This window comes from Trachymyrmex cornetzi, unplaced genomic scaffold (assembly GCF_001594075.2).
Source record: "Trachymyrmex cornetzi isolate Tcor2-1 unplaced genomic scaffold, Tcor1.1 scaffold299, whole genome shotgun sequence".
Classification (NCBI taxonomy): Eukaryota; Metazoa; Arthropoda; class Insecta; order Hymenoptera; family Formicidae; genus Trachymyrmex; species Trachymyrmex cornetzi.
This window is the reverse complement of record NW_017297680.1, coordinates 1,388,170-1,414,644: the sequence shown is the minus strand read 5'-3', so window position 1 is coordinate 1,414,644 and position 26,475 is coordinate 1,388,170. Positions and strand designations below refer to the sequence as shown.

General features: G+C 36.7%; 1 protein-coding gene across 5 annotated transcripts in view; it reads right to left on the bottom strand.

Annotated features, from left to right (window-relative positions):
- The window catches only part of tgo (Aryl hydrocarbon receptor nuclear translocator homolog tgo), a 43,045-nt gene extending 17,269 nt beyond the window's left edge, over nt 1-25,776 (bottom strand). For 3 of the 5 annotated variants that reach the window (XM_018509438.1, XM_018509439.1, XM_018509440.1), the window contains exons 1-2: nt 17,969-18,308; nt 3,809-3,889 (exon numbers count right to left, since the gene is read on the bottom strand). In XM_018509438.1, the coding sequence (XP_018364940.1) occupies nt 3,809-3,889; nt 17,969-18,198 (311 nt within the window). In that variant the 5' untranslated portion in view covers nt 18,199-18,308. Of the gene's footprint in view, nt 1-3,808; nt 3,890-17,968; nt 18,309-24,116; nt 24,166-25,567 lie in introns of those variants that run through there. The other 2 variants (XM_018509441.1, XM_018509437.1) reach the window with 2 other exon arrangements.
- Between the last annotated feature and the right edge of the window lie 699 nt (nt 25,777-26,475).

Genomic DNA, 26,475 nt, shown 5'->3' with positions numbered 1-26,475 from the left:
AAAACTACAATATTTAATAATTAATTCAGTAATAAGCAAATTGGCTGAAAGGCACATTAATAGGGACAGTTACCCTAACGTTTTGCTATAATTTCACAATATTTATAAATTTACAATAGAAATTTGTTGCGAATTTACAAAACTGGCGCGCCGCACATATATATTACAGATTTAGATATATTTTACCACAAAATGTTATTGTAATTTCGCAATATAACTGTTTAAATTTATAGCACTTTTGTTAGATAAAAACTTCTTACAGTGTGTGTATCGATATATGTTAGCTCTATCGTGATATCAAAAATCGCATAACAGCAATTGTCACTTTAATTTCTTCGCTTTACGTACTATGCATGAACCGATAAATATTAACGATGCACGTCCACGTCCACTGGATATTGAACGTTGCTTAAATCATTTCCAAACTGAACGAAGACGTTATAATCGCGCGTGTGAAATGGCAGCGTGTCGGGTCATAAATTTCTGCACAACGTATTTACTGCCGTGAACGAATAATCGCAAAAGCGCAATGTACGTTGGACACACACGTGTTATAAACGATGACTATACCCGGATTTATTGCAGCACCATGTTGTCACAACCTTTCTTCGATAGCTTCCCCATATTTTCTTTTTATTTTCTGTTCCTTGTATTTCCAAATGGCATACTGCATCGCTCGAAAATTTAGCGTGCATTTAGTAGCAATCCACTCCATGAAATATTGTATTTAAAATTATTCAATCTTTTTCTTACAAAATTTTTTCCTAAAAAGTATATTTTAAAGAAAAAAAGTTTTTTTCAAGTTCGGTTTATACAATCTTCCTTTTCAAACAACAATTGTTATCAATTTGAAAAGAAAGATTGCATAAACGAAACTTGAAAAAAACTTTTTTTTATAAGTTACGAAAAAAGTTGAAAGTTAAGTTAATGCGTTGTATCGAAGAGACTAGTGATGAGCAATAACGTTTCTAAAATCATAATATGAGGAAGTAGACCACTATTGTAGCTAAGAAGCTAAGAAAAGGCAAAAAAGTGCAAGAAGGGGCGAGACTCCATTCTGGGCAACCACCGGCATGCGACAAAATTATTTCGCGGCACCAAAAGTGCCGGCATCTGTATTAACACCGAGAAAATGCGAAGATGAGGAAATCAAAAGTGGGAGGAGGAAAGAGAGGAAAACGAGAAGAGACCTAAGAGAAAGAGAGAAGTTACGGAGAGGCGGCAAGGAGAGGCGCGCGCGTCTTGCGGCAGGAGGCAGTAATTGCGTTATTAACTTAAAAGTGAGGTTCTCCAGAGAGGACCGGAGGCGAGAAAGGGAGAGGGACAAAGGGGGGAAGAATAGGAGAGAAAGAAAGAGAGAGAGAGAGAGAGAGCGCGCGACATCAGAATGTTGCCGGTCGGTCTTTGCCGCGGAGTCCGCGTAGTCTTTCGCGGTACCGCCGTATATACCTGCGAAACGACAGCGCGGATACGGAATTGCAGGTGAACCGCCACGGACCCACCCGTGGCGGCACGCGATGAGAGACCATGGATAAGATATCGTTATTGCTATTATGGCGGATCGACAGTCAGTCTTCAGATTGGTCGGCGTTAAAAAATAACAGAGCGCGCGCGCATCTCTTTTTTCGAGGCAATTGATTGAATTAAAGTGAAACTTTTTATATTTAAATTAGGTGGTCACTAAAAATTAAACTATTTTATTGGCTAAGTATTATGGTTTCGTAGACGATGTTAAGACGTAATAAAGCTTTCTTTAATGAAATAAAATTAATAATGATATTTTTAAGAAATATAACAAGCGTTTGAGCAATATATGTGCATCTTTAGATGACATCGGGATAAAAAAAAACAAAAAACGATATAAAGTGTAGTATGGAATGAATAAATCATGCGATTTCTTATTGCGTGCGCGAAGTTAACGAGATGCGAGAAATTCCTAGCTAACTCTCTGCTATGAACAAATAGCCAGATCGAGCAACGCGAGGAACGCTCGCGAGCAATTCCGTGCTATCATTTTGCAGGTATGTACTATGTATAGTAAATAAAAATCGTAAAAGAGAGGGAGAGAGAGAGAGAGAGAGAGAGATGCGGCATTTTAATCTCGTTCAGTGAAACGAAAGATGATTGCATCTTCTAGTTGCAGAAAAACAGAAAGAGGAATGTAACTTTGTTACATCTTGCACTGAGTAGCTTCAGATATATACGGCGAAATTGTAGCATGCGTTGAAGAACACAAACGCGAAATTTATATGGATGTAAGTGTGACCATATATGTAATAGCGCGTGTTGAAAACCGAGCTCCTTGCATCTCTAGATAACACACAAAAAGAAAAGTAAGAAGAAAAATGTTCTGTAATGATTTTCGTTTCAACAGTTTGATATGCATAACCAAATCTAATATAATTTTGCGTGTATAAAGTTAACACAACATTAAGATTCCTTAGTTCTGATTAAGAGTTCTCTATAATTTTATCTCTTTCGGTTTACTGCCTATCGTGATTTCGTTATTTTATTTAATTTTAGATAATGTGAATAACAAGACAATGCGCGAGAATCAACGCGAGTTCTACGTGCATTGAGTATGACTGCCTTCGTACGGAATCGCGTTTATACGTATACTCGGTTTTTCGAATACGTTACCTATGATCGGCTTTACACCATGATTATATCAGGTAGGGAAGCATCTTCTTCCGTAGGCCCAGTGCTTAATAGAGACGTAACATCATACACACGTTACACAAAGCAGCGGGCTGAGTCACGACCGATCAATGTTACACGCGGTAGGTTCAACCTCCGAACCCCTTTTTTACCTTTCTTCTATTGATAAGTCAATCAATCGAGATAGATCGTCTTTATTCGATCACGTCGGCTAGGTTATGGATTTATTTTCAATTTTAATTGATGAAATGCAAGTAAAAACAAAAGTAAACACGTGATCTTTTTGTTCATATTGATGTTAAACAATAAATTAAAAAATCAAGAATTTCAATAATTAAATTAAAATTCTGCTCTTTACTGATGTTAGATTAAAACTGACATAAAATTTTAATTAAAAAAATATATATATCATCGAAGAATCTGTTGAAAAGAAACACGCAACGTTTGTCTGTGACATATCCTGCGTAATTGTATACACTGGATGTAGAAAATTTCTCGAGGATTTTGATTCATGTAGATTTTTATTCACGGCGTCTGGGGAGAGCAGCCATATTTTATACGTAAGTTATGCGTCTCACGTTGTACATTATTTTCCGGCTTTTGTCCGGCGAATTTAATGCCCGTGCCAGCCGAAATATCTCGGAAGGGAATCAAAGTACCGTGTCTCTTTCGTTGTACACGGACTTGAAGGACGCGCACTCCGGCGCGAGTATAAGTACTTTATGTTCCCACGCTGGAGCAGCCTCGAGGGCTTCCCATTCCGCTATCGGCTCCTCACATTGCCCGGTATTATGTAGGTATGTATGTACCTTCTCGTACTTGAAGAAGGCGTATGTACAGGGTGTACCGGTGAAACATATTGAGCCGCGGTTTCGTGAGGCGAATTAACAAACGCCAAAGAGAGACGGTCGAGAAAGAGAAAGAAAAGTGTCTGCGCTTCGAACTTTCGTAAATGTTTGACTAACATAATCGAGCTCTGCAGTTGGACTGAAAATGGTAGTAAAAAGAAATTGTAAAATCGGATTGAAAATTTGATTGAAAATACGTTGGCAGAAACGCAATTGTTCGGTTAAAATATTAGTTATATTATTACAATATGAAATCGTTATATTATTAGTAATTTAGTCGTTGAACTAAGCCTAACACTCACCTGGCAAACCTCTCCTTGTCCTGGACGTTGTCATCGTCCAGTCTCCTATATTTACAGCCACTCGGATCATCTTCATCAGATCTGCAAAATAAATCAAAAGTGCATTAGTTCATGTAATGACAAGTCCTTGTTTATCAAATCTTGTATCAAGATATTGATTATTTTAACAATAAATTAACTTAATAAATCCGTCTACTGTTTTAATTTCGTTTCATTATTTAAATGCTCCATGGAATACTGTCGTGTGACAATTACTGATGCCTGAAAACAGATTAAGTTAAATAAAAGAACGTATAAAAGAATGTATTTTTTTCTTTAGGTACCAATCTGTTAAGGATAAATGGATGTGGATAGCCGAGTTCAGCACCCGAAAGGAACAAATAATAGAAATTCCGCGTGCGTCGCGTCACCGATACGTAAAGTGTAATCGCTTCCGGACAGCCAAACGTGACCGTACGTTCCAAAATTGGTCACTGGCAGGATTGTCGACGGCCTTTCTCCCTCCTTTAAATCTAGAACGCTCGTAACAATAAGTGACGACAAGAATATGATGCACGATATTCACACTCATTCATTCCGACTTTTTCATTCAAGTTATCGTTGAATCATTATAATCATTAATAAGATATTTTGAACACAAGAGCAACAAATTATCTTTCCTTTATAACATATCGTAAAGAAACTTAATCTTTCTTAATCCGCAATTGTTCGTTCCATAATATAAAGTTATTATTAGATTATTTAATGATTAACATGATTTTTCGAGGAAAAGAATAATAGTCGACTATTTCATTTTTGTTATATAACATTTATCATTACGTAAAGAGATTCTATATGCAAAGAACAATTTTACTGAAGTATCTGAAAATTTAGCTAGATACAGATTTGAAAATAAATTTGTTGGACCAGCAAAATAATAAAATTATAGGCACTCAAACTGGTTGCTAGAATGTCAAAACTTTTTGCTCATCATGTTCAGCCTAATTATTTTCATGGTCTAACAAAAGTATCTTTAAATATATATTTACAATTAAATTTTTAGATATTTCGACAAATTTATTCTTTCCGTAAAATATCTTTTTAAGGATGTATCACACGTTCCCTGCAAAGAAAATTAAATTTGGAAATGTATTTAATACTTACACTTCAAACAAACTATGTACATATAAAAGTTATGTGAATAAGATTACATTTTTATTTAATAACACATTTTGTCGTTTATTTATTTTATTTATTATTAAAAATTCAAATTTTAAAAATGATAACAAAAATCTAAATTTTTTAATAAGTTCTTTAAATATTCAAAGTAACTTATGCAAGGTTTCATTGCAATTTACTGATTAGTTACAGAGATATAGAACAAATAAATATTTTATTTATTTACTGAGTAACTAGTTCATGCATCGCAATATAATTCTATACATAAATAATCTTGAATACATTATGTACTTATATTAAAGAATTGAGATTTTTGTCATATATATTTATTTTATAATACATTTCCATACATTTTTATTAGAGCAGTTTTAAAAAATATATTACATGGAGATAATTTTTTTTTAAATTTACCCTGAAAATATCGTAGTTATGGTACAATACAATATTTTAAAGATTTTTATCATGCACTTCAGTAAAATTAATCAAACTTATTTTATACTTTATGGTAGTTTTATTAATGAATGAGAGAGATTTGCGTTAAAATTCTTCGAAATACAATGTTGTCCCAAGACTATCATATTTACAAGGTAACCTCTAAGAAAAAACTCTCTCCGTATATATATATACTATTTAATATAACTTATGATGCAGATAGTAAACCGTCACCAAAGTCATATTATTTTTAAACGTAATTTAGAATAACCTATAATTTTTTCATAATTTTGTTATCATTTTGAAAATGCGTATAAAACATCCTTAATTGATCATAATTCATAATTCTATATAAACTGATGATTATATAGAATAATTATATAAATATACGATATATAAACGTATGATATGATGTATATCAAATATAATTATTCATCGGGGGGTTAGTATATATTATTATATATTTAATCCTTAAAAAGATCGAAATGAGATATGCGATTATTACGTCGATATCAGTCGATTATAGCGTTGAATTCACCGAAGCCCGGGAGCGACAGCGTCTACGAGTCGCTTTCGGAGAACAGTGGGAGAGAAGAAGGATGAGGATAGCACCGATAAATCCGTCACCGATCGTCTCATTACCGGCGTAGGAGAGCGTGTATACCGTCTTTCTACCGAACGCGATAGAAAATTATGCTCTCATTGCGAGAGCAGACTCCAGGCTCGCGCGCAGAAATCCGGCCGATCGTCAGTCTGTATTGCACAGCGTCCGCGCGGGTGATGTACGATTCTGACCCTGAGCGAAAAAGCGAGACCCCTTTACTCACCAGCACCCTTCTACCCGCTGACCCTCTGCTTCGTCCTACCCCGCGCTCGTGTATCCCTCCGCGAGGCTCGCTCACCGGTGAACGTCGCGTTGAAGAGACGGTGTACGGCCTCTTTGCCCTCCCTCTTACGTTTCCCCGTCGCAAAGTCCGTAGGACCCAACAGACCCGAGGTAGGGATGGTGTAGGGCCTGGCAGCGAGTGTATCCGGGTATCGCGAGAGCGCGAGGGGGGTTGAGAGAGAGAGAAAGCCCCCCCTCCCCCATTACTCCTTTACTCCCTCTCCTTCATCTTCCTGCGCGGGAACCTTCTTGGGTTCCCTTAGTCCCCACGTTCTCCGCGTTCCTTTTTTTCCTGCTCCTCTTCCTCTTCGCGAGAGAGCGAGAGGAACAAGAGAGAGAAAGAAAAGAGGGAGGAGGGGGAGTCGCGGAGACTTATGGAGTACATAATGATGCGCCCCGTGGTATTACGTCGACTTAACGGACGCGTATGCGTGCTTCGCAAGCGATGAAGTCGACGACGTCGAGAAGTATTTGCAGCGGGCGAGCAAAGCCTCAGGGGTATGCTGAAGTTTTAGAAGAAGAAAAGAAGCAATCTATGCAAATCGATCGTGAACGTTCGCTACGAATCGAAGAGTGAAGCTATGATTTCCGCATCTAACAGTCGAAGGTGCAGTTTCGACGATTCTTCTGTAAGATGTCTCGTTCGTTATTTTTTAATTATATTTTAATTGTATTTATTTTTGTATTAAAATCTTGAATATTTTCATCTGTTAAACGAATACCACGGATTCCATGCATCAGATGTTATTTCAATTTAATCCTCATCCACTGTATATATAAAATCCTTAACTTACATCATAAACGAATATGAGGAAAATGAAGCTATAAATTCCGATCCCCTCCCTTTCTATCCTTCTAGATGAAAGTATCCGGAGTAGAGCAACGATAAAGTGAAAATTATGGGGAAAAAGGCAGCCGAAGGCGAGAGAGAGATAAATGTGTGACAGGGAGATGTATGAAGCGCATAATGATGCGCAGCGCAGTATTACGTCGACTTAATAGATGTTTCGCAAATAGAAAATCTCGCGCAGTAGGTTTTAGCGACTCTATCCACCGGGATTTATTTATGACGAACGAGCAATCCAGTTTCTCGATACCTAATCTCTCTACGTATGCCAAATAATATTAAAATAATCTTGAGAATACAATTATAATTTAAAAAGAGTGAAAAAAAAGATTACATTTTGTTGAAACGGTTTACCTTACACCTAACATTGCGTCAAATCCTTATTTAACCTTTACGAAAAGGTATCTGTCATGCCTTGATCATTATATTGTCAGACATATAAAGTTTGTAATATATGATTATTTGACATATATTTTCTTGTATAGAACGTAAGGCAAGAATCGATTTATAATTAAATGTCATGTTCAACATTCTATGATTGCGCGTTACATCGAAAAATATATACATAATGTTAGTGAATGCTGATCAGAAAATTTTACTAATTACTTTTCTGCAATTACAAAGAGAGCAAATCTTGATCAGAAAAACTTCGGCACTAATTTCAGCATTACATATGTACGTTTTTCTATAATTTTGCAAGAATAAGAATATAAGTACGGAATTATTTTAATATTTTAATACGTATAATTTACATTATTGACATTAAACTATTGAATGAAGTTTCAGCAACGTAAGCAACGTGGTTAAATCGTAATCTACTGGATAATTCCTACAGAATGTTTTTGAAAATTAAAAAATTGCTAGATAAGATCTACATTCATCGGGAAATGCGCTTCTGAAACTGGACGCAAATCCGAGAGAAAAGATACGCGGCTTTGATGCCGCTCTACCATTACGGTAGTTTGACCCTTGACACAGAGGCGATTTGGGCAGTCCAGTTCGGAATTTCGGCGGTGCCGATTGAAGGACCGGACAGACGCGGTGCTCAGTTACGGTTGGTTGGTTGCTCTCTCTCTCTCTCTTTCTTCCTTTTTGTCTTGTTTTATGCTCTCCACGTGCAATATATAAGTAAATTCGCAACGGGATCAGGAGAGAGGGGTCGAGGCAGCCCCCGCTCTATTTCCTCGTGTACGCGCCCCGGAACGCCCGATAATTTGTATACGTCGCGAAAACCGTGGGAACAAAAGTGCCGATACTTAGGTATACACGGCGATCGTTATCTTTGCTATCGCGATACCGTCGTAAACTGTCGTATCTTTTAATGTAGCTGTGCTGCGCGAGAATAAGGTATACCGTCGCCTGAGAGAGCGGACACATGTATCTGGTATTGCGATATGCGCACGCGGTACAGCTACAATGTATTTCCGTTTAGATATAATGGGTTAATAATTTAATGAGACGATAGCCCGTGAAGGTTCGAGCTATAACGAAACATAGCTGATATTAATTTTTCTTAAGCTCTTTTCTTAGTCCAAGATTGATAATTACGTGTGTATTTAATATAACATTATATATGATTCTATATATATAATTATTTCATATAGTGGTAAAATGTTATATGTGAATATTTAAGATAATTCTATAATATATAGCACGTATATTTATGAAATATTTAATAAATAAAACTGACAATGATTGGTCGACAATTATTAAAAAAATAATAAATATTATATAATAAGAATGAAAAACATTACGAATTGATTATGATTATGAAATTATTAATTACTTCAAATACAAAAACACAAGTTCAACTTAATTGTTAGTTATCAATTATTAATCGTGTTAAGGAAAGATATATATGTTAATCTGTAAAAATACAAATTATAAAAAAAAAATTAATACTTTGGTCATCATAAAAATACACATGTTTTTGAGCTTTGTCGTCAGTTTTGCACCTTTCTTCTGAGAATTTAAAGAGCCAGCCAGAAAAAAAGAAACACGATGCTCGAAGAAGAAAAAGAAGAGGAATTCGTGTGACGTGTCCAGTTTACGGTGGCACCTTTTTGCATTTTTCCGTATGGCGCCGAAGTCACGACTTGACCCTCTCGTTTCCTCCTACCCACTCTCTTTCATCTACGATCATATTCTTGCATTTATATTCGCTATTTCTTAAGATCCGTGTTACATCTACTCCTTTTGCACGGCGCTTAACGTCCGAGTATTTCCTAAAAGAAGATACTGTATTTGTTACAGCAAGATAAAATGATATTAAATATTTAAATACATAGATATTTATTAATTAAATCGTTAAGATAATGTAATTCACGATTTTCCAGTTATACAAAATAAATATTTCCAAAGTACTTCATTTAATCGTGTCATTTTTTTCAATTTGTCACCATAAACTCGAGTGTATATCAACGCAAACAGAAAACACGGAAGAATCATTTTCGTTTGTTTTATAAATCTGCCGAGTTTCACACGTCCAGAGAATTCAGAGAAGGATCGCCGGGCATTTTCAGCGAGCAACGAAAGAGAAAGATGAGAAAAGAAGAGGAAGATCTCGGTAGTACGAGAGCACGGATGCATCCCGATCGATCGCGGGCCATGGAAAATCGTCACGGCGATCGGCGACGACGAGGGTCGGCAGGAACGATCGAGGAGGTGGTGACCAATAAGGTCGCTGGAGAACGGATAAGAGTCGCGGAGTCGAAGAACGATGGACCGCCCCTCGTTGCGGCGGCAGTGCGCGAGGCCCACCAATAGCCACGCTGTTTTCCCCTTAATATGCGAGCCTGGCCGCCGGCATTACCGTTCTCGTAATGAAAAAATTACGTCACCTATAGCCGCTTAGGTGTTGGATAGTCGATCGGCGCTACGAGACACACCATCGTTGGACGTTCATCGATCTGAATGCCCGAGGCATCGCGTGATCGATTCGATCTCGGGAGAGAAATATAAATTGTTATGGATCTGGAATTCGTACATACGGATATATAAATATAAAGAATCTCACTAATAAACGCGCAAAGTAATTTGGTTATTTTAAATCAAGTGCAAAACTTTCGTGATATATAATTATATAAAGAAAATTCAATTTTTTCGATAAAATTTGATTTATCATATAATTTTTGATAAGATAAATCTCTCTTATGTATAGTTTGTTATCAATTTGGATCTCATTTGAGAGGTTGATTCATTCCTGTTACGATGATTCCGATGGTGAAAAGCAAAGAATTTTAACTTGCCTTCAACTCGTTTTTTTTCTCACCTATCAGATAATTTCCAAGCTTCTTTGTTACACGCGCTTCTTTGTTAATCGTTTGTTACATGCACGCTTATAACATTCTATCGAGGTAAATTCTTGGTATCAGAGATAATTTGATTGATATCAAAAGCCTTGGGTTCATTGTTTCATTAAATTCTGAATATTTTCATAGATTCTTGATACCATGCACCCTTGACACAATAAATCTTTGCGTTTCTGTGACTTTTGATATCTTGACATTATCTCTGATAACACAGGAATTGAACTACGAAATCGACAATTTCTGTAGTTCATAGATTGTCGACCTCGCATTTAGAATTTTGTTGTTTTAAATCTCTAAATGATAAACAATGAGATTTTAAGGCGTAGAATTACTTAAGTTTTAAACACTAAGCCGTAAGAAATTGATCAATCATAGTCAAGTATTCTCCTCACATCTGATTGTAATTGGTCAATTTTTTACGGCTTAGAGTTTAAAGGTTAAGTTTTAAGCCTTCAAATTTCATTGTAGACGCCACTTAAGTTTAAAGTAGTTTGCTGCTAAAGGCAAAAGATTCTTAATGTCATTAATTATCGCTATTGATCCGTGACATCATTTTTGATGTCATATTGATATCAAAATATCAGATTTTTGACGCCAACAAATATGTGGATCCCTCATAAATTTATCATATTGTTTTTCCGTGTAATTTCATTGAATTGTAGTGCTCTATTCTTTGCATTAATTCCTAAAATTCTTTTATTTCATCGAGTGATATATAGGTGAATTATGTTGAGATTCTGCTCGACTTTGTTTCAACGCACGCCCGAATGGAACGGATCAGAAACTCGACCGTTTTCACGCCTGAGAAAATTCTTATTGTCTAAGGCGGGTAGTTCGCCTAGAGCGGAAAGTCACGCGAATCGACACACAAGGAAGAGGAAACGAGAAATCGACTTAATTGCGCACGTCGTTTAGTACTTTTGTGCGTACAACAAACAGTAACATACATGACTACTTTCCATCTGCCTTCCTTCCGTACTGGACATCTATCTTTTAATATTATATTTATCACTTCGTACTTTTGTATTACTTATTTACAAATATCTATATCACAGAATAATAAATAATAATTACAAGTAAAAATTAAACAAGAATAAATCAAATAAAAGAAAGAATTTTATTCTCGGTCGAGGAATCTTGTGTTTGATAATATTCAAAGCAAATACATTTTTCTATAAACTTTGCGATAATATTTATAATTTCAGTTTATAATTACGTTTCAAGTCCGACAAATCGAATCAATGTAGTTTACAAAACTGAAAAATAAATATATTTGCAAAGTTACATATGAATATTATTATTAAGCATCAAAATCCGCTTTTTGACTAAAAATAGGATTCTTCTTTCTCTTATTTTGGATAGATAATAATACAAGAGGAAGAAAAGAAATTATTCAAAAAAAATCATATAAACAAGCAATTGGGAATTTGCGCTGTAGACGGTGAGCAGTTTTTCTTTCTTTAAATTAATTATACCTATATTATATCATTACTTATTGTACATGTTTAAAAAAAAAGAAATTATGTGATCACACGGCGATTATTAACATATTGACCAAATATGAAGAAGATTAACTTTTAAGAAACATTTTCATTTTGCCGAATTAATTTATGGATCTTTTGATTATAATTCCGAGTTTCTTATATCTTACAAATTTACATCAACGTATTGTATTATCATTGACAACTACAAAATGTGGATTTGATTATATAATAGCTCTAACTTTGTCCATATCCAAGAATTATATTTATACAATAATATAACACGCTCGATTATTTGACAAAGCGAAACAACAAGATAACGACTCTCGTTCAAGGGCGAGATTTAGTTATATCGTATAACATCATGACGATATCCTTATGAACATGGTGGGATAACACTTTAGTTGCTTATGATACAATTATGTTATTATACGGAGAGAATTTTCTCTTAGAATTTAGCTTGAAAATCATGATAATAGTGGGACAACATAGTATAGATGCTAAGTAGTCATGAATATATAAAATAGCTTATACAATTTTTATCATTTTTAATCTGATTTAGTCGCTTATAATTTTACCATGTAATATAGTAATTGATCGACTGTAATCGATATTTATCGGTTATTTTCGTTGTCGAGTGTGTCTCTAGCTACGCTAGAACTTACCCACTTCAAAACATTTTACAATCTGCATTATAATTTTTACTACATCATTTATAAAAAGTCTCTTGTATATTTCAAAAAATCTATCGTTACTGATAATATTTCATTGTCAAGTTGTCCCAAGCTTATTACCAAACATGATGAAATTTGTAATGAAGTTTGCGGTAAAAAATAACGAAAAATTCTCTCCGTGTAGTTTCGTTTTTTAATTGCGGTTAGATTATTAGATTAGTATGAATGTATGTTTAACTGAAGAAGTCTCTGTAAGTCAAAACGTATTAATTTATAAGAATTGAGTGATATTGTATCTCAAATATATATTTTTATTGTAATCTAACAACTTGTATGCTCGTTTTGGTCGTTATTAATTTATCTGTGCGTAATAATCGTGACTGACAATTGTAACACGTTTGATTTAATGTTCCTGTATTTGACTACTTTTTATATTTATACATTTTACATACTGAAGATATCTTGGCCGAAACGTTTATGAATGTATACTTTAACAATTAGGCATGTTTTAAATATATGACTTTCGCTACTGAAATCCTGCGTGTGGCTAACTGCTTCTTTGTTTACTGTTTATAATTTAAGCCAATATATTGTGATTTTTAAAGAAAAAAAAGAGTTCCAAGTTTTACTTTATATCTAATTATACGATATATTATGTTTTCAATTTATATCTATTACGAAAATCTAGACAAATTTATTAATTATTAAATGTTAATTTATTTCTGTTACAATAATTTCGATAGTGAAAAGCAAAGAATTCCAACTTCTTGCTCTCAGTTTGTTTCTTTTTTTCTGGCAAAGATTCATTCAACAGTTCCTTTATGTGCGCACGGTGCGTCCAGATGCATGTCGATCGTGTATGACATAAATATGCATCACAGGCTGTTCCGCGCTTACGGAGCGTTACTAACAGGGTCTTAATTATGAATGAAAATAATACGCGCGCTTCAATCTCGAAACACACTTTCCTCGGCGCCAAGCCATCCGGTTCAACGACTCTCGCGGCAGAAACGTGCGGAAAAATATCATGCTGGCATGAGGACGAATATAACGCCGATAATCACAGGCGAATAATTTGTATAAACCAAGGGGGTAACCACTAGCTGAAATATTGTCCCACAGATTTTACATGATTTCATCTGATTACGAATAATTTTTTTCACTACTATGAAGTAATTTGGTAAAATATACGATTTTATTTAATATTATACAATGATTTCTCGTGGTTGCATATATAATTATCGGATTATACATAGAGATTTTATATAAATTTTATAATGATTTCGAGAATTCTGTCCCACGATTACATTAAGTGGTTACCCCCTCGGTATAAACTTACTTGTAATTCTCTCAATCGCACTGACGTCATTAATCATTCGAATAACTCTATTTCGATTAAACTTTTGTTAACTAAAAATTGAATGGAATTTAATCAGGATTCTTTTCACAATATTTCAATTTTTCAAATTAAATGTCAAAGTTCAAAAAATATAGTAAAGTATAGGTACATGAAAGAGTCTACATTTCCTTAAGGATGTTTCTCTTTTTTAATCTTCTTCTAATTTTTTAAATGACCGAATTATCCTGCACATAGAATTTGGCGCGCGTTCTTTTTTTTTCTTTTCTTTTGCACAATGGAATTCGCCAACTTGCCGAGTCTGCAGGGCAAAGGCGGCGGGATTCAGGAAACGACGTTATTGCGTAACGTAATGATCTGGTAATCGGTCACGTGGATTTGCGTTGGACCGGGCCGGCCGCAAATCTCCGCTACGTGACGAATTCCGCTGCGAGCGGGTTTTGCCGCGTGCCTGCGCCCGCACGTGAGTGCACCATCCGCACGCGCGGCGCTAAGCTCTTCGCATTAGTTCGCGCGCTTCAGCGATCGACGGCAGTTTGTTTGCCCCCGTGGCGTACAGTGCGTCGCACCTCGCGCCTGCACGAGGACGAGCAAATCGAACGCACAGCAATGCGCTACTGCGTAACACCTCATTAGTGTTCGAGGAAGTAAGGTTGCGCGCCGCCCATCGCGAGACTTCTTTCGCTTTTGTAACAACAGCGGCAGCAGCGCTCGATTGAAAACAATTACACGCATACCGGTTTTTAATTATACTCATTAGAGATTCTTTTTCGTTGACGATCATTATTTTCAATGGAGTTTTAGAAAATATGGTAAGGATATTCCTGCAAATATACAGTATAAAGAGCGATTTTTAATTACATACAAATAACGAAAAGACCTAATATTTTAATTTCAAAACCTATATTTAAATTTAAGAGAACATACTTGAAAATACACTTTAAAAAATATGGTTCTCACAATATTGGTGTTAAAATTAATACGAATATGATGTGGATTTAACATCAAGGGTTTTAAATCCACACCATGATGGTGTTAATATTAACATCAGCATAGTGCGGATTTAACACCCATACGATGTCTATAATTCTGACTGTTGGTGTTAATATTAATACAGTGAGAATTATATAGACCAATTGACAAATTCACACCAGAGGTGTTCAATTCACATCGATATTTTTTAGAGTATATATATCGTTTGACATACATATATCAACTAACATAAGACATCAACAGAAAGATAGATGTTTCGTTTTATTCATTCATTGTTTTCGAATTAGCTTTTAATGTATAATTTTAATAATATTTTTATAAAAAGCCGAGCTCGCGTTTGTCCTTCACGGTTGCAGATTCAGAGCCGCCTGTAAACGTACTTTGTTTTGCATTAGCGTGTGCGTGCAAGGATGCACATATCAAATGCACGCCCCCTCCGTTGCTGTTCGATGTTAATTGCGCGCAGTAATCATTTTAACATACGTTCCAATTATGCGAATGCTATTTGGATTACATTTGCATCGTAAAAACTCCCGCTACCACTCTCCAACAAAGCGTCTATGTAGTATTTAATACAGACGAAGTTTTTAATCTCGCTAATTAATCCTGTTTTATCTATCAATAAAACTTATCGGTCACATTATAAAACGTCCATCGCAATTATCGATAAAATTCACGCCTATCGCGCGACGACAATTTTGTTAATATATATTTTTAGATATCTGGGCTTATCGCGTCGCACGTGCCTAGGACTATAATTATGAGTATCCTTCTCATAATATCGTCTCGCCACGAGTTTCGTTATGGTTCCGAGAGATTATTGTTATCGTTGTTTCGATGACTGTACCCAAGTATCGCTTCTTTCAAGGCTGCGCGCGAAAAGTTTTTTTTATACAAGATACACGTGTCAATCTTTATGTGCGGAGTACACTGCAAAAAACGAGTGATTCAAATTCGATTAAAAATGCAGTTCAAGCCTGCATCAAGGAAATCGCACTGTATTATCTCACTATACAACGTTTTTTATCGTTGGAAAATGTAAATACTAAGAAGCTAAAAAAGGAAGCATATATGTATCATCTTTCGTTAAAATTCAGAAAAATTCGCAATAGTATAAAAAAAGTATATTTCCTTAAATTATAAATTATGTACCTAATAAACATATTTTTCGGAATATCAAGTTAGTATTAAGTGATAATTTAACAGTTAATTCTAAAATAAGAACCATTTGTATAGCAAAGTCTACCAAAAGCGTTTACTTTCGCGTTTTCTTTCGACACTTCACGAATCCTTACGTTACGTTTTTTAAGAAAAAATTCAACGCTGATTCGGTATCTAATAAAATAATTCAGATCGAGCATCAGGACGAGGTATGAATCTATTGAAAATTCTCACTTCAGCCGCACACCTCCCTGGAGAGAAAGCAACAAGTGAGTAAACATCCGTGCCACGGATCCTCGAGTTCGCGCAAATCGTCGCCGTGCGATCCAACTAATCGGACAGCAATATGCGGCCTAAAGCTGCCAACGGAACGGCAGGAATGTCGTGACACGTGTACGTCCGACTGTTAAGAGACGAAGCCAGGATCAATGACGCGTGACTGCGTTGGATTCGTTGAAAGTGTGTCGGAGAATATAATGGCTGAACGAGAGAAAAGGGAGAGATGCTCCCCTTCGCACTCGTTCACCCCTGAACAGAACCGGCTGCTATTTTCGACGGATCGACCTTTCATCCCATCGTAGAAACGCGAGTCTAAATGGAAAATACGCGAATGGAAGGTTACGACTAGAATACGGAGGAAAATGTAACTGACTTGGAAAAATGTTTAGAACAATTAAGTCTTATCTGAAAACAATGAAAAGGTATTAATAAGAGATAAAATTAAGAAAAATGAGAAAGATACTGTAATCAGTAATTGTACGCGCATAGAAATTATTATATGTCGAACTTTTTCCATTGTCGAGTGCATTCGATGAGTGCATTGAAATCCAGCCAGTTGCAGCGAAAAACAAAATTGTTACGCGAGCTGTCTGTCGACGTGCTGATACGGATGAAAACTTGCTGATTCCGCAATAACATTCCATATAAAGACCAACAATAATACACGACGATGACGGGTATGGATTAAAATTACGCAACGTAAAGCTGTACATTTTTAACATTTCTGTCAGCAGTGACATTTTGCTTTTGATGGATTGTATTTCCTTATCGAATTAACTCTTATACAAACACAATATACCTATTTGTAAACCGAATAAAAACATGGTACTGATTAGAGCAAAGTTTTTTCATTCAAATTAATTATTTAATTTAATTCTTATAATTTTTATTTTTTGTTCCAGCAAAATTTCATAATTCAGTACAATGATCGATAATAATATTATTGAAGAAGATATACTAAAAAATCTGTTTTCAAAATTTATCAACTATTCGATATGTACAATACTTTTTTCCTTTTATGCCAAAAATTTGTCGATAATCAAGCTATTTAAATTCAAAAGTAATTTGTGCGCTGCTCTCTCTTCTTTCCTTTCTTTTTTTTTACTGTGCGATCGCGAAACAAGTACATTCTGCGAATTGTTGGCACCACGTCAGAATGACTCGACCGATGAATTGCAATGTGGCGGGCGCTAATTAAAGGTGTGTGAGATGTTAAGACGGCAAAAAGTTTATACGCTTTAAAATCTACACATTCGCGAAAATATCGCCGCAATCGAAATTCGCGCAAAGTACGATATAGATAAAGGTCATGAAAAGTATCAAGTTGATAACTACGCCGTAAAAAATATTTTTACATCATATGTTTGCATATAAAGCACGTTTGAACGGTTTAAAAAGATAAACAATGTGAATAATAATCCGTCCAATCCCAGTATATATTTTTACAGATAAACGAGGGAGCATGTAAACTGGAGAATTACGCTACGCGCGCATATAAATGTACGTGCTCTCTAAAGAAAGAGGGAGAAAAAAATATAACGACACACTTCGCAAGGCTTGAAGAGTAATAGTCTTTTTTACCTCCGTCTTTTCGACTGCGTCTCCGTGTGGGTCTGCTGGATGTGATGGGGCGATAAGTCGGGCCCGTAAGACAGAAGTTGACTTCCTGCGGTGACGGGACAGGCGGGCGGGGGTGGCGGTGGCGGGCCCAACTGGTAGCCCACCGTGGCGGAGGGGGGCGCGTAGTGCGAAGGGCCCGGTCCCAGACCGACCCCGTAGCCCGCGCTTCCCGCCGACCCGCCCCCGTACATGCCGCTGCTACCGGGATACTCTATTTTGGCGGTGTTTCCGGCCAGTCGACTCGATTACCGGAATAAAGCGTGTCACTCTCGAGGAGGAGTCTGCACCCAGCTAACTCGCCATATCGTTGTCGCAAGACACACTATCGCGGTTTCACGGAAATCGTCGTTGCACCTTCCTTGTATCGTTACCGAGCCGCGCTTAAATTACCAACTTGTCGTCCTATTGTCTCAAGATTATTCACCGATGCACTCTTGTATCTTCTCACAAGAATACTCGTACGCTTGCGTCTATTATCAACTTAATCAAGCTAATCATACTATTAAATTACGACTTGTCTCGTCTTATCGCGCCAAAATTGTTCGTCCCGGTGCGCTTTTTTGAAATTTATAATTTTATACACTTCTCTGTTAGAGATCTCAAAAATTTATTGCACAATAAATTATATTATTGTAGTAGATAATTCATTCACGCAAATTGTTTTCGTTCACAGCTTCCGCACAATATCCATATCCGTACTTTCTTTTTGTTATTAGTTCATTATATAGTCTTCGAATGGACAAAATACACGCTAAATGCATCGTAGTCTTCTAATCCTGATCGCAGGAAGAAATTAACGATAAAACGTGATGGTTTTCGCCCTCATTTCTTTTATCGCATCTCGTCATTTTGTGTTTCGATCTTCGCGAAATAAAAAAAAAGTATCTTGACGATTTAATAGGTCGAATGCACGATTTTGAGGTTCCTGATGCAGAAACCCGCTCGACTATGTTGTGCTCACCTTCCACCGAATTATCTTGTCATCTCTTTACCTGGAGCAAGATGTAGATCTACCATCGGCCTACCAACGAAGCAGTTTTATACTTTGCGTTTCCCTCTTCAGCGTTAGTCAGGGATACTTCAGTTTCGAAGGCCTTTGTATCTAAATTCTACTCACGTTCGCTCGTGTACTTCTTCACTGATCTTGAAAGAGCGCGGTGGTATATTTTAATAGTAATTTATACTTTAATCATTTTATATTCGCTTATGTTATCTGAACTCCTCAGAAAGTTATTCTAACATAGTGACGAAAGAAACGCCCCTACCGATAACATATAAACTCTTGCGAGTGGAATTTTCTATTAAAGATTAATCATTTAAGACTGCATATGTTTGGTCCACGAATTGTATGGCAATCTTGTGAAGAAGCTACAGATAAGCAAAAACGGTTGTTTTATCTGGGATTGTCCCTACAATTTCCCGGAATCGTTTATCTGCGACTGAGAAGTTCTCACACTTTTCATATGTTCCTTTTTACGACATACGTACGAATTCCAATTTTACATCCGTTGCTTTTATCTACTCCAATCATATATCATAGCGAATTGTCGAAGTTAGCGCATGAGGATGTGCTGTTACTGTTGCAAACGAGCGACTTTCTTTTCTGCACGCTGGGTTTCGCCGGAATTCGAATAAGAGTCGCTTCTCTCTAAATTCCTCGTGTTCCGCTAGTCGACGCGACGGCTCGATTAATCGATCAAGAAAGAAAGTACGAAGAAGCAAAAGAAGCTCGTTACGGAAGTACACCTCTGGCGCGGCGGTGATTTCGGTTTTCGAAAGCGTCAAATCCGGCCACTTTCACGAGGTGAAGTCTATTCGCTTGCCAATAACAAGCTTGCCCGCCTACGCTCTATTAACTATTGTTTGTTTCTTTTCTGCTCTTCTAGAAACACAATCGTCTCGTACCACTCCCGAAGAAAAATCTTCCAGTCTCCCCGGCCAGGAATTGATCGCGAATCCGAGGACGTCACGAGATTCTTGACCTTGTCGGACCGTCGTTGCACTCGCGCCGAATTTTGCACGCTCCTTTCGTCGCACTGCAGCGTATGATCCACAAAACAATCGTACTAATCTTTCTCTCGCCTCGCGGTTTTCTCAGAGCGACGGCCATATCGCTGAAGCGGTTCGTACGCGATCACTTATCCTGAAGAATTCAAAGCCATTCGATTGATCGCACGGCGAGTTAAGCGTTGCAAATTAGCTTATCTTCAAACGAAATGACTGTAGAGCAATTTCCTACGTGATCAAAGCTAAATCTCGTCCAATCCTGTTGTCTTACAGGAGATGCGTCCTGAGTTTTTATTCTTCAAGAAGGTTTCATCAATCTCTGTTTTATTTTCTCTAAAATCGTCGTATATTTAGGATATAGTTCTGGTTGATCATGGAGAATCTAATCGTGCATACTCAAATCCTCATTGTATTGGAAATTACATGGCGAACGGTGGTCTGCGAAACGTTTATCTTTTGCAATCAACGTCGAAAATTCAAATCCTATGTTAAGTTTATTTCATCGTAAAATGAACTCTTCATTCATTCGAGATCAACTCGGCTGAGCTCGCGTAACAAGAAACGCACGCAAATCACGGATGCGTCAAATTCCCGCGTAAAATTGCGCTACAAAATTCCTCAGCAACATCGTGGTTAATTGTAAAGAATGAGTCCCTTCTCTTTAAAATCATTAATGAATTTAATTACAATAAAATCGTGACACAGATATGTTTTTTGCCCTCGTCCAAAATTCAGTGTCTAATGCAAAGTTCATAAAAGGCAAGCTTTTCTTGGAAATAAAATCCTCGTAATTCAGTGATAATTAAATCATTCCTTTTCAATTAGGTGACTTAATATTATCCATATTTAACATGATAAATTCCATATATTTAATTTTCAATATCAAAATAGTTGCCATATTTAATATTTATATGTGATCTTCAAATTTTTCCAGCTAAAATCCTACGATTGATCAAGATCAATTTTTTCTTCAAAAATAGTAGTTTTGATTTATTGAGAGCCAAATGAAAGAACGTTCGATGATACACACGATTGGGCGTCCAATTTTCGGCGCCAAAATTCTTGCGACGCACTCTCGAATAATGACGCGTCGGCGATCGTCGCGTCGCGGTCTCGATCACAATCGATGACGATCGCAGGTAAAGCGATGCGGAAACACGTTTCACGGACGCACGTACGGATATATGGACGGACGGACGGACGGATGGGTCGCCGACTAGCCACCACCCACAACTCGCTAGTGACTGATTCCACCATAGCCGCATAATGTGCTGCTGCGGTATACCCCGGTGAGGACTATCACTTCTCCCACCAGAGAACCCGGGACAGCCACCGTTGCGAAGCCACGACTTTTAACTGGGATGCATCGCCGCCACTCGCTTACTCGCTCGTATGCTCGCGATAGGATACGGCGTTTTGGGGAATTCCTTTTCAAGATTAATTCGAGAGATCTTATTTCCAGACATTGACTGGACTCTTTCTATTTTTTCATATTGATTTCATGACAAAAATTACATATATTGACATGTGACGCGGATCACCGGTGACCCACGTTGGACTTTTCGTTCAGGCCGTTTGATCTTTTGGCTATAAAAAGAAATGTAATTATCTTTAATAATATTAAAGGTAACTTTGAATATTGTATGTGAATAAATAATTATACTATATCGTATCATATTGCATGATACAATTTTGCTACATTAGACTTTTGCTTTATAATAGTAATTTTTGTAACTTTTTTAAATTACTGAAATAGTTATTTAAAAAATACAACAAATGCGAATAAAAATACCATGGATCATCGATGACCCACGTAGTATAGTGGTCAAGTCACTCAAAATTGACCTGGCACAGAACGTGTTAACACGTATCTGAAGTTGTTTTCGACTGTAGTGGGTTTGAACTGATCTAAGATCGATTAATGACTCTTTGGTTTCTGATTGAACGAGTTAATGGGGATACTTCCGGATCAATCAATCTCGGATCGATCCACACACAAACCCAGTGAAGTAAAAAATATTAGATTTCTTATTGTTGAACTATACTACTACTTTTTATTGATGAAGACAATTGGAGAACCAAACCTTCTCTCTAAATTTTTTGGAGTGAAAATTGAGCCAGTTCTGAAAAAAAAAAGAATGAAAACTTTTCACTTTTTTGGAGTGAGTTCACTTCAAAGGAATGAAATCTCACTCCTTTTTTTTTGGAAAGAGACTTGATTCCTTCAAGTGACTTTCACACCCTTCAAAAGAGCGAAATTTTACTTCAAAAGAATGAAATCTCACTCCTATAAAAAATGAAAATCTACCATTTTTGTTCAGGAATAAAAATATTTTTATTCTTTTTTCAAGACTGGCTCAATTTTTAGTCTTCTGAAACAAAATTTTATCCCAAAAGATTTAGAGAGTTAACATCTCAGGAGTTTGTTTTAGATTTAGTGCAAGAGCAAAAATAAGTATCCGGAGTTTCTTCGAAATTTTTTCGATTATTTCAAACTCATCGGAAATTACCAACCATTTCTAAACTCAACATTGTAAAAATATGAACAACTATTTAGCGACATAGTATATAAAACAATGGAAATTGATAAAAACAAATTCTCTAAATATTCTTTGGAGTAAAATCTCACTCTAAAGAATGAAAATTGAGTCTGTCTAAAAAAAAAGTCAATTCTCAATCTTTAAGAGTGAGATATCGCTCTTCAGTGTGAGATTCACTCTAAAAGTTTTAGAGAGTATATATATATATATATATATATATCAGAATGAATGGGAATGGTAACATATAGAGAGAGAAAGCAGAGCGTACGTATTCAGTCTTATCGCACCGAAAGGATCTGTTAGCAGGGTCCGGTAGATCGGAAATTCACGGCGATATAAGAGGGTCGCGGGAGTGCTGTGTTGATACAACGGCGGTTGACATTTGCGCTTACTTCGCGTGCCGAAGCCGTGCGGCAGAAAAGTATTTTCGAGAAAGAGACTCGTGCGCGCCGGTAAAAGTAACGCGGCGCTTACGATAACGAAGCGTTTTCTTGAACGATGTCGCAACGCGGGGCCCCGCTCTCGCCGCGGCGCATATTGGCCGAGCAGCGGCATTGTAAGCCGGGGTAGCGGAGAATTGCCTACCGTATTATGTGTGGTGAACGCCGTAACTGATCCCGGCGCTGCATCATTTCTTGGAACTGCGTCAATCAAGCGCGCGACACCAAGTTCGCCGTGCATGTAACCGCACGGCGAAAATTTCACCGCGATCGTTAACGCCGAAGCGGCTATTTTCGTCGGCAAACGTCTTTCCAGACGATCTTTTCTCTCATTTCCCCTGCGTGATTTCCCGAACGCTCGATACGAAAAATGCAAACGCGCATAAACTTATTCAGATCGAAATTTCTACTATTTTTAACAATACGTCATATAAAACTACTTTATTTTTCAAATATTTATTTAATACCGCGCGTTTCTTCACCAATGTAGATTAACTTTAAATCTCGGTTCAATTTACTCTTCGTCTTCTTCTAGTTCATAAAACTAGGAAAAGATGAAGAGTAAGTTGAACAGAGATTAAAGTAACGATATGCGTAAAAATACGTCTCTTTAACATTTTTATTTAATTTCTTTCTATATATATTATTAATGCCCATTTCCTTCAATGTAAATTAATCTCAATCTCGGTTTAATTTACTCTTTTTCTATAATTAAAAAGGTGTCGATAAAAATTTCAAGAAAAAACATTTTTACGCATAACTTTTTCGCTAAAAACAGAAATTTTGAGATTAAAATTAATGTATATCAGTAGAAAAGTCTTTGTTAACAAAAATATACCAAAGTAAAGTTTTCATTTCGCAGATAGTATATATAATATCTAATATTAAGATAAGATATATTTAAATACAAGTCGATTAAATGTTTAAACTTGAGTCCTATTCATGTCTACTAATTTAGGTAAATTTTAATCTCGGTTTAACTTATTCTCTATTCTTTTCTAATTCCTAGAATTAGAAAGAAATAAAAATAAGTATAATTGAAATTAAAATTAATCTATATTGGTAAAAATAAACATTGATAAAAATTATCTCATACAAAGTTGAATATGTTTTATGACTCACCCTATATGAACAGCACTGCGCTTCTGTGCCATTTTGTTTGGGTCACTCCCTATATGTAAAATAAAAAAAATATACATTAATATGACAATAAATTTTCTTATAATATTTCATAAAAAGATGTTCCAGAATTTAGATATAGAACTTAACTTACTATTAGAACTCAAAATCTTGTTTCGAATTTCATTTTCTTGTTTTGTTTCAAGTTCTATTTAAATTTATAATTAATTCTATGGAATATATTTTTAATGTAATTTACATTACTTCAAAATACGTATCTTACAATGAACGTTAATAATTGTTCAGGAATTACGATCTAATACGATTGAGTTAAAAAACCAATACCAAGGATTGGACATGTTTGGGCTACCTGTAACGGGATTCTCTAAACGTCTTATCAATGATTGGCGCTATCGTTAACTATAAGTGATAATCAATGACAAGATAATCCTAGAAGACAACGCGATTGTCATTAGCTGTCGCTAGTTAACGATAGCAACAATTATCGATAGAACGTTTAAAGAATTCCGCAACTGGTCTGTTGTTACATTGTCACTGCCACAGGTTTTTTACATGGTAAGAAAGCTATGCACAACGATAATGTAATGATACGGTCATTAAGAGCTACAGAATAGGTGATATTAATATTGATATGATCCTAGATAGCATTGAATATCCAGAAATATTGCATCATCACTGCCATGTGGCTGCGATGTTGCTGGAAAGCAATATCGCAGCCACATGGCAATGATGTAATATTTCTGTAATATTCAATGCTATCTAGAGGTCGGTTTTCTGGCTGAACCAGTGTACACTTTTGGAACTTAAAATGAAATAGGTATGTGTTTGATATTTGTCGAAAGCGAGAAAGAGATTTCTAGTGCAGTCTAGTGCAGGAATAGAAAACAGACCAAGGATTATATCAATATTAATCAATATATTCAATATTATAATAGACTTTACTTTCTTTTCCCATCTTTAAAATTAAAACTGAATCAGAAAATGATTCTGTCTTATCAAACAGTTTTAATAATATTTACTACCTCTGCAACAAACTCTTACCGCCAGCGTTTGTGTCATCGTGAAACAACGCTAACCATAGCAGCTAGATTTTTATGTATTTTATTATGTTTAATACAAAGATAGTCGAAAGACCACTATCTATTGTTTGATTGAACGAAATTCACTCTACGGCTTGCCCTTGCACTCCGCAAGACAAACTGGAGCAAACTTACGACTACTCTAGTCTCGTCCGAATTGCGTGTGCACGCGAGAGCGCAGCGGGGGAGAAAAATCGTAGGAAAGCGATCCTCTCCATTTTCCAGAGACTCGTCGCGAGTTTTCCACGCGGAAAGTAAGCAGATTGCAATTTCGACGCGTCGGTCCGACCGCGGCGACCGGAAAACGCGGGCGGACGTAGAGGCGAACGGTAACAAAACCCGTGGCTGGTTTACCTGGAATAGAATGGGCGATCGAGGATACCGTGAACATTCAGCCGGGATTTCCTGTTGCCACGATGCGACGGAAAAACGGTGCACGCGGGGCGCAAGAGAATATTGACGCGAACGTACGACGACTTCCACACTCTGCACCGACATCAAAACTGGGTGTTTACACTTGGCAGTCGCGCCATTTTGGAGTTTCCACTCGGCTCCGGGGTTTTATTTTCGCACACGCACACGGGGCCCTACGGGAGCGCCGCGGGACGCGGAAACGGCGAACGAGGCGCGATCTTTCGACGATGCGCCGTAAACTGATCCGTCCGCGAGGCCGGAAATTCGCAGGGATTTTATAATCCGTCGATACGGCAGAAATCGCAACGACGATCCGATTGTTGCGGCCGCGAATTTAAGGGGCTCCGCACAATAAAAGGAACAAGAAACAGAGAACAGAGAATAAGAATTTCAACCTATCAGAAATTATAGATTGTGTAACCGGACAAAACTGCTAGCCTGCTAGAGAATAGAATTTCAACTTATCAGAAATTATATATTGTGTAGCCGGACGAAACTGCCAGCCTGCTCGCCGAGCGATCAGCTTTACAATTGTTGTAAAATTCTTCATTATGATTAATTATGATTAATTATGATTAATTCTTCATTATGTTTATACATTTGGATTTATAAGGAAAAGCAAAAACCAACCGTATCGAAGAATTTTACAACAGTCGGAAAGCTGCTCTCTCTGCTGAACGCGCAGCCAATAAAAAGAGTAATCTCCGCGCGTTTTCAATGGGCGCGTTTAAGTCGACAAAGCGGCTAGATCTGCTCGCCAAGTAATTAAACATGATTGGTTGGATCCACAGGTAAGAACCAATTACTTACCAATTACTTGTTTTGCCATCTTGAACTCGCCCATTGAC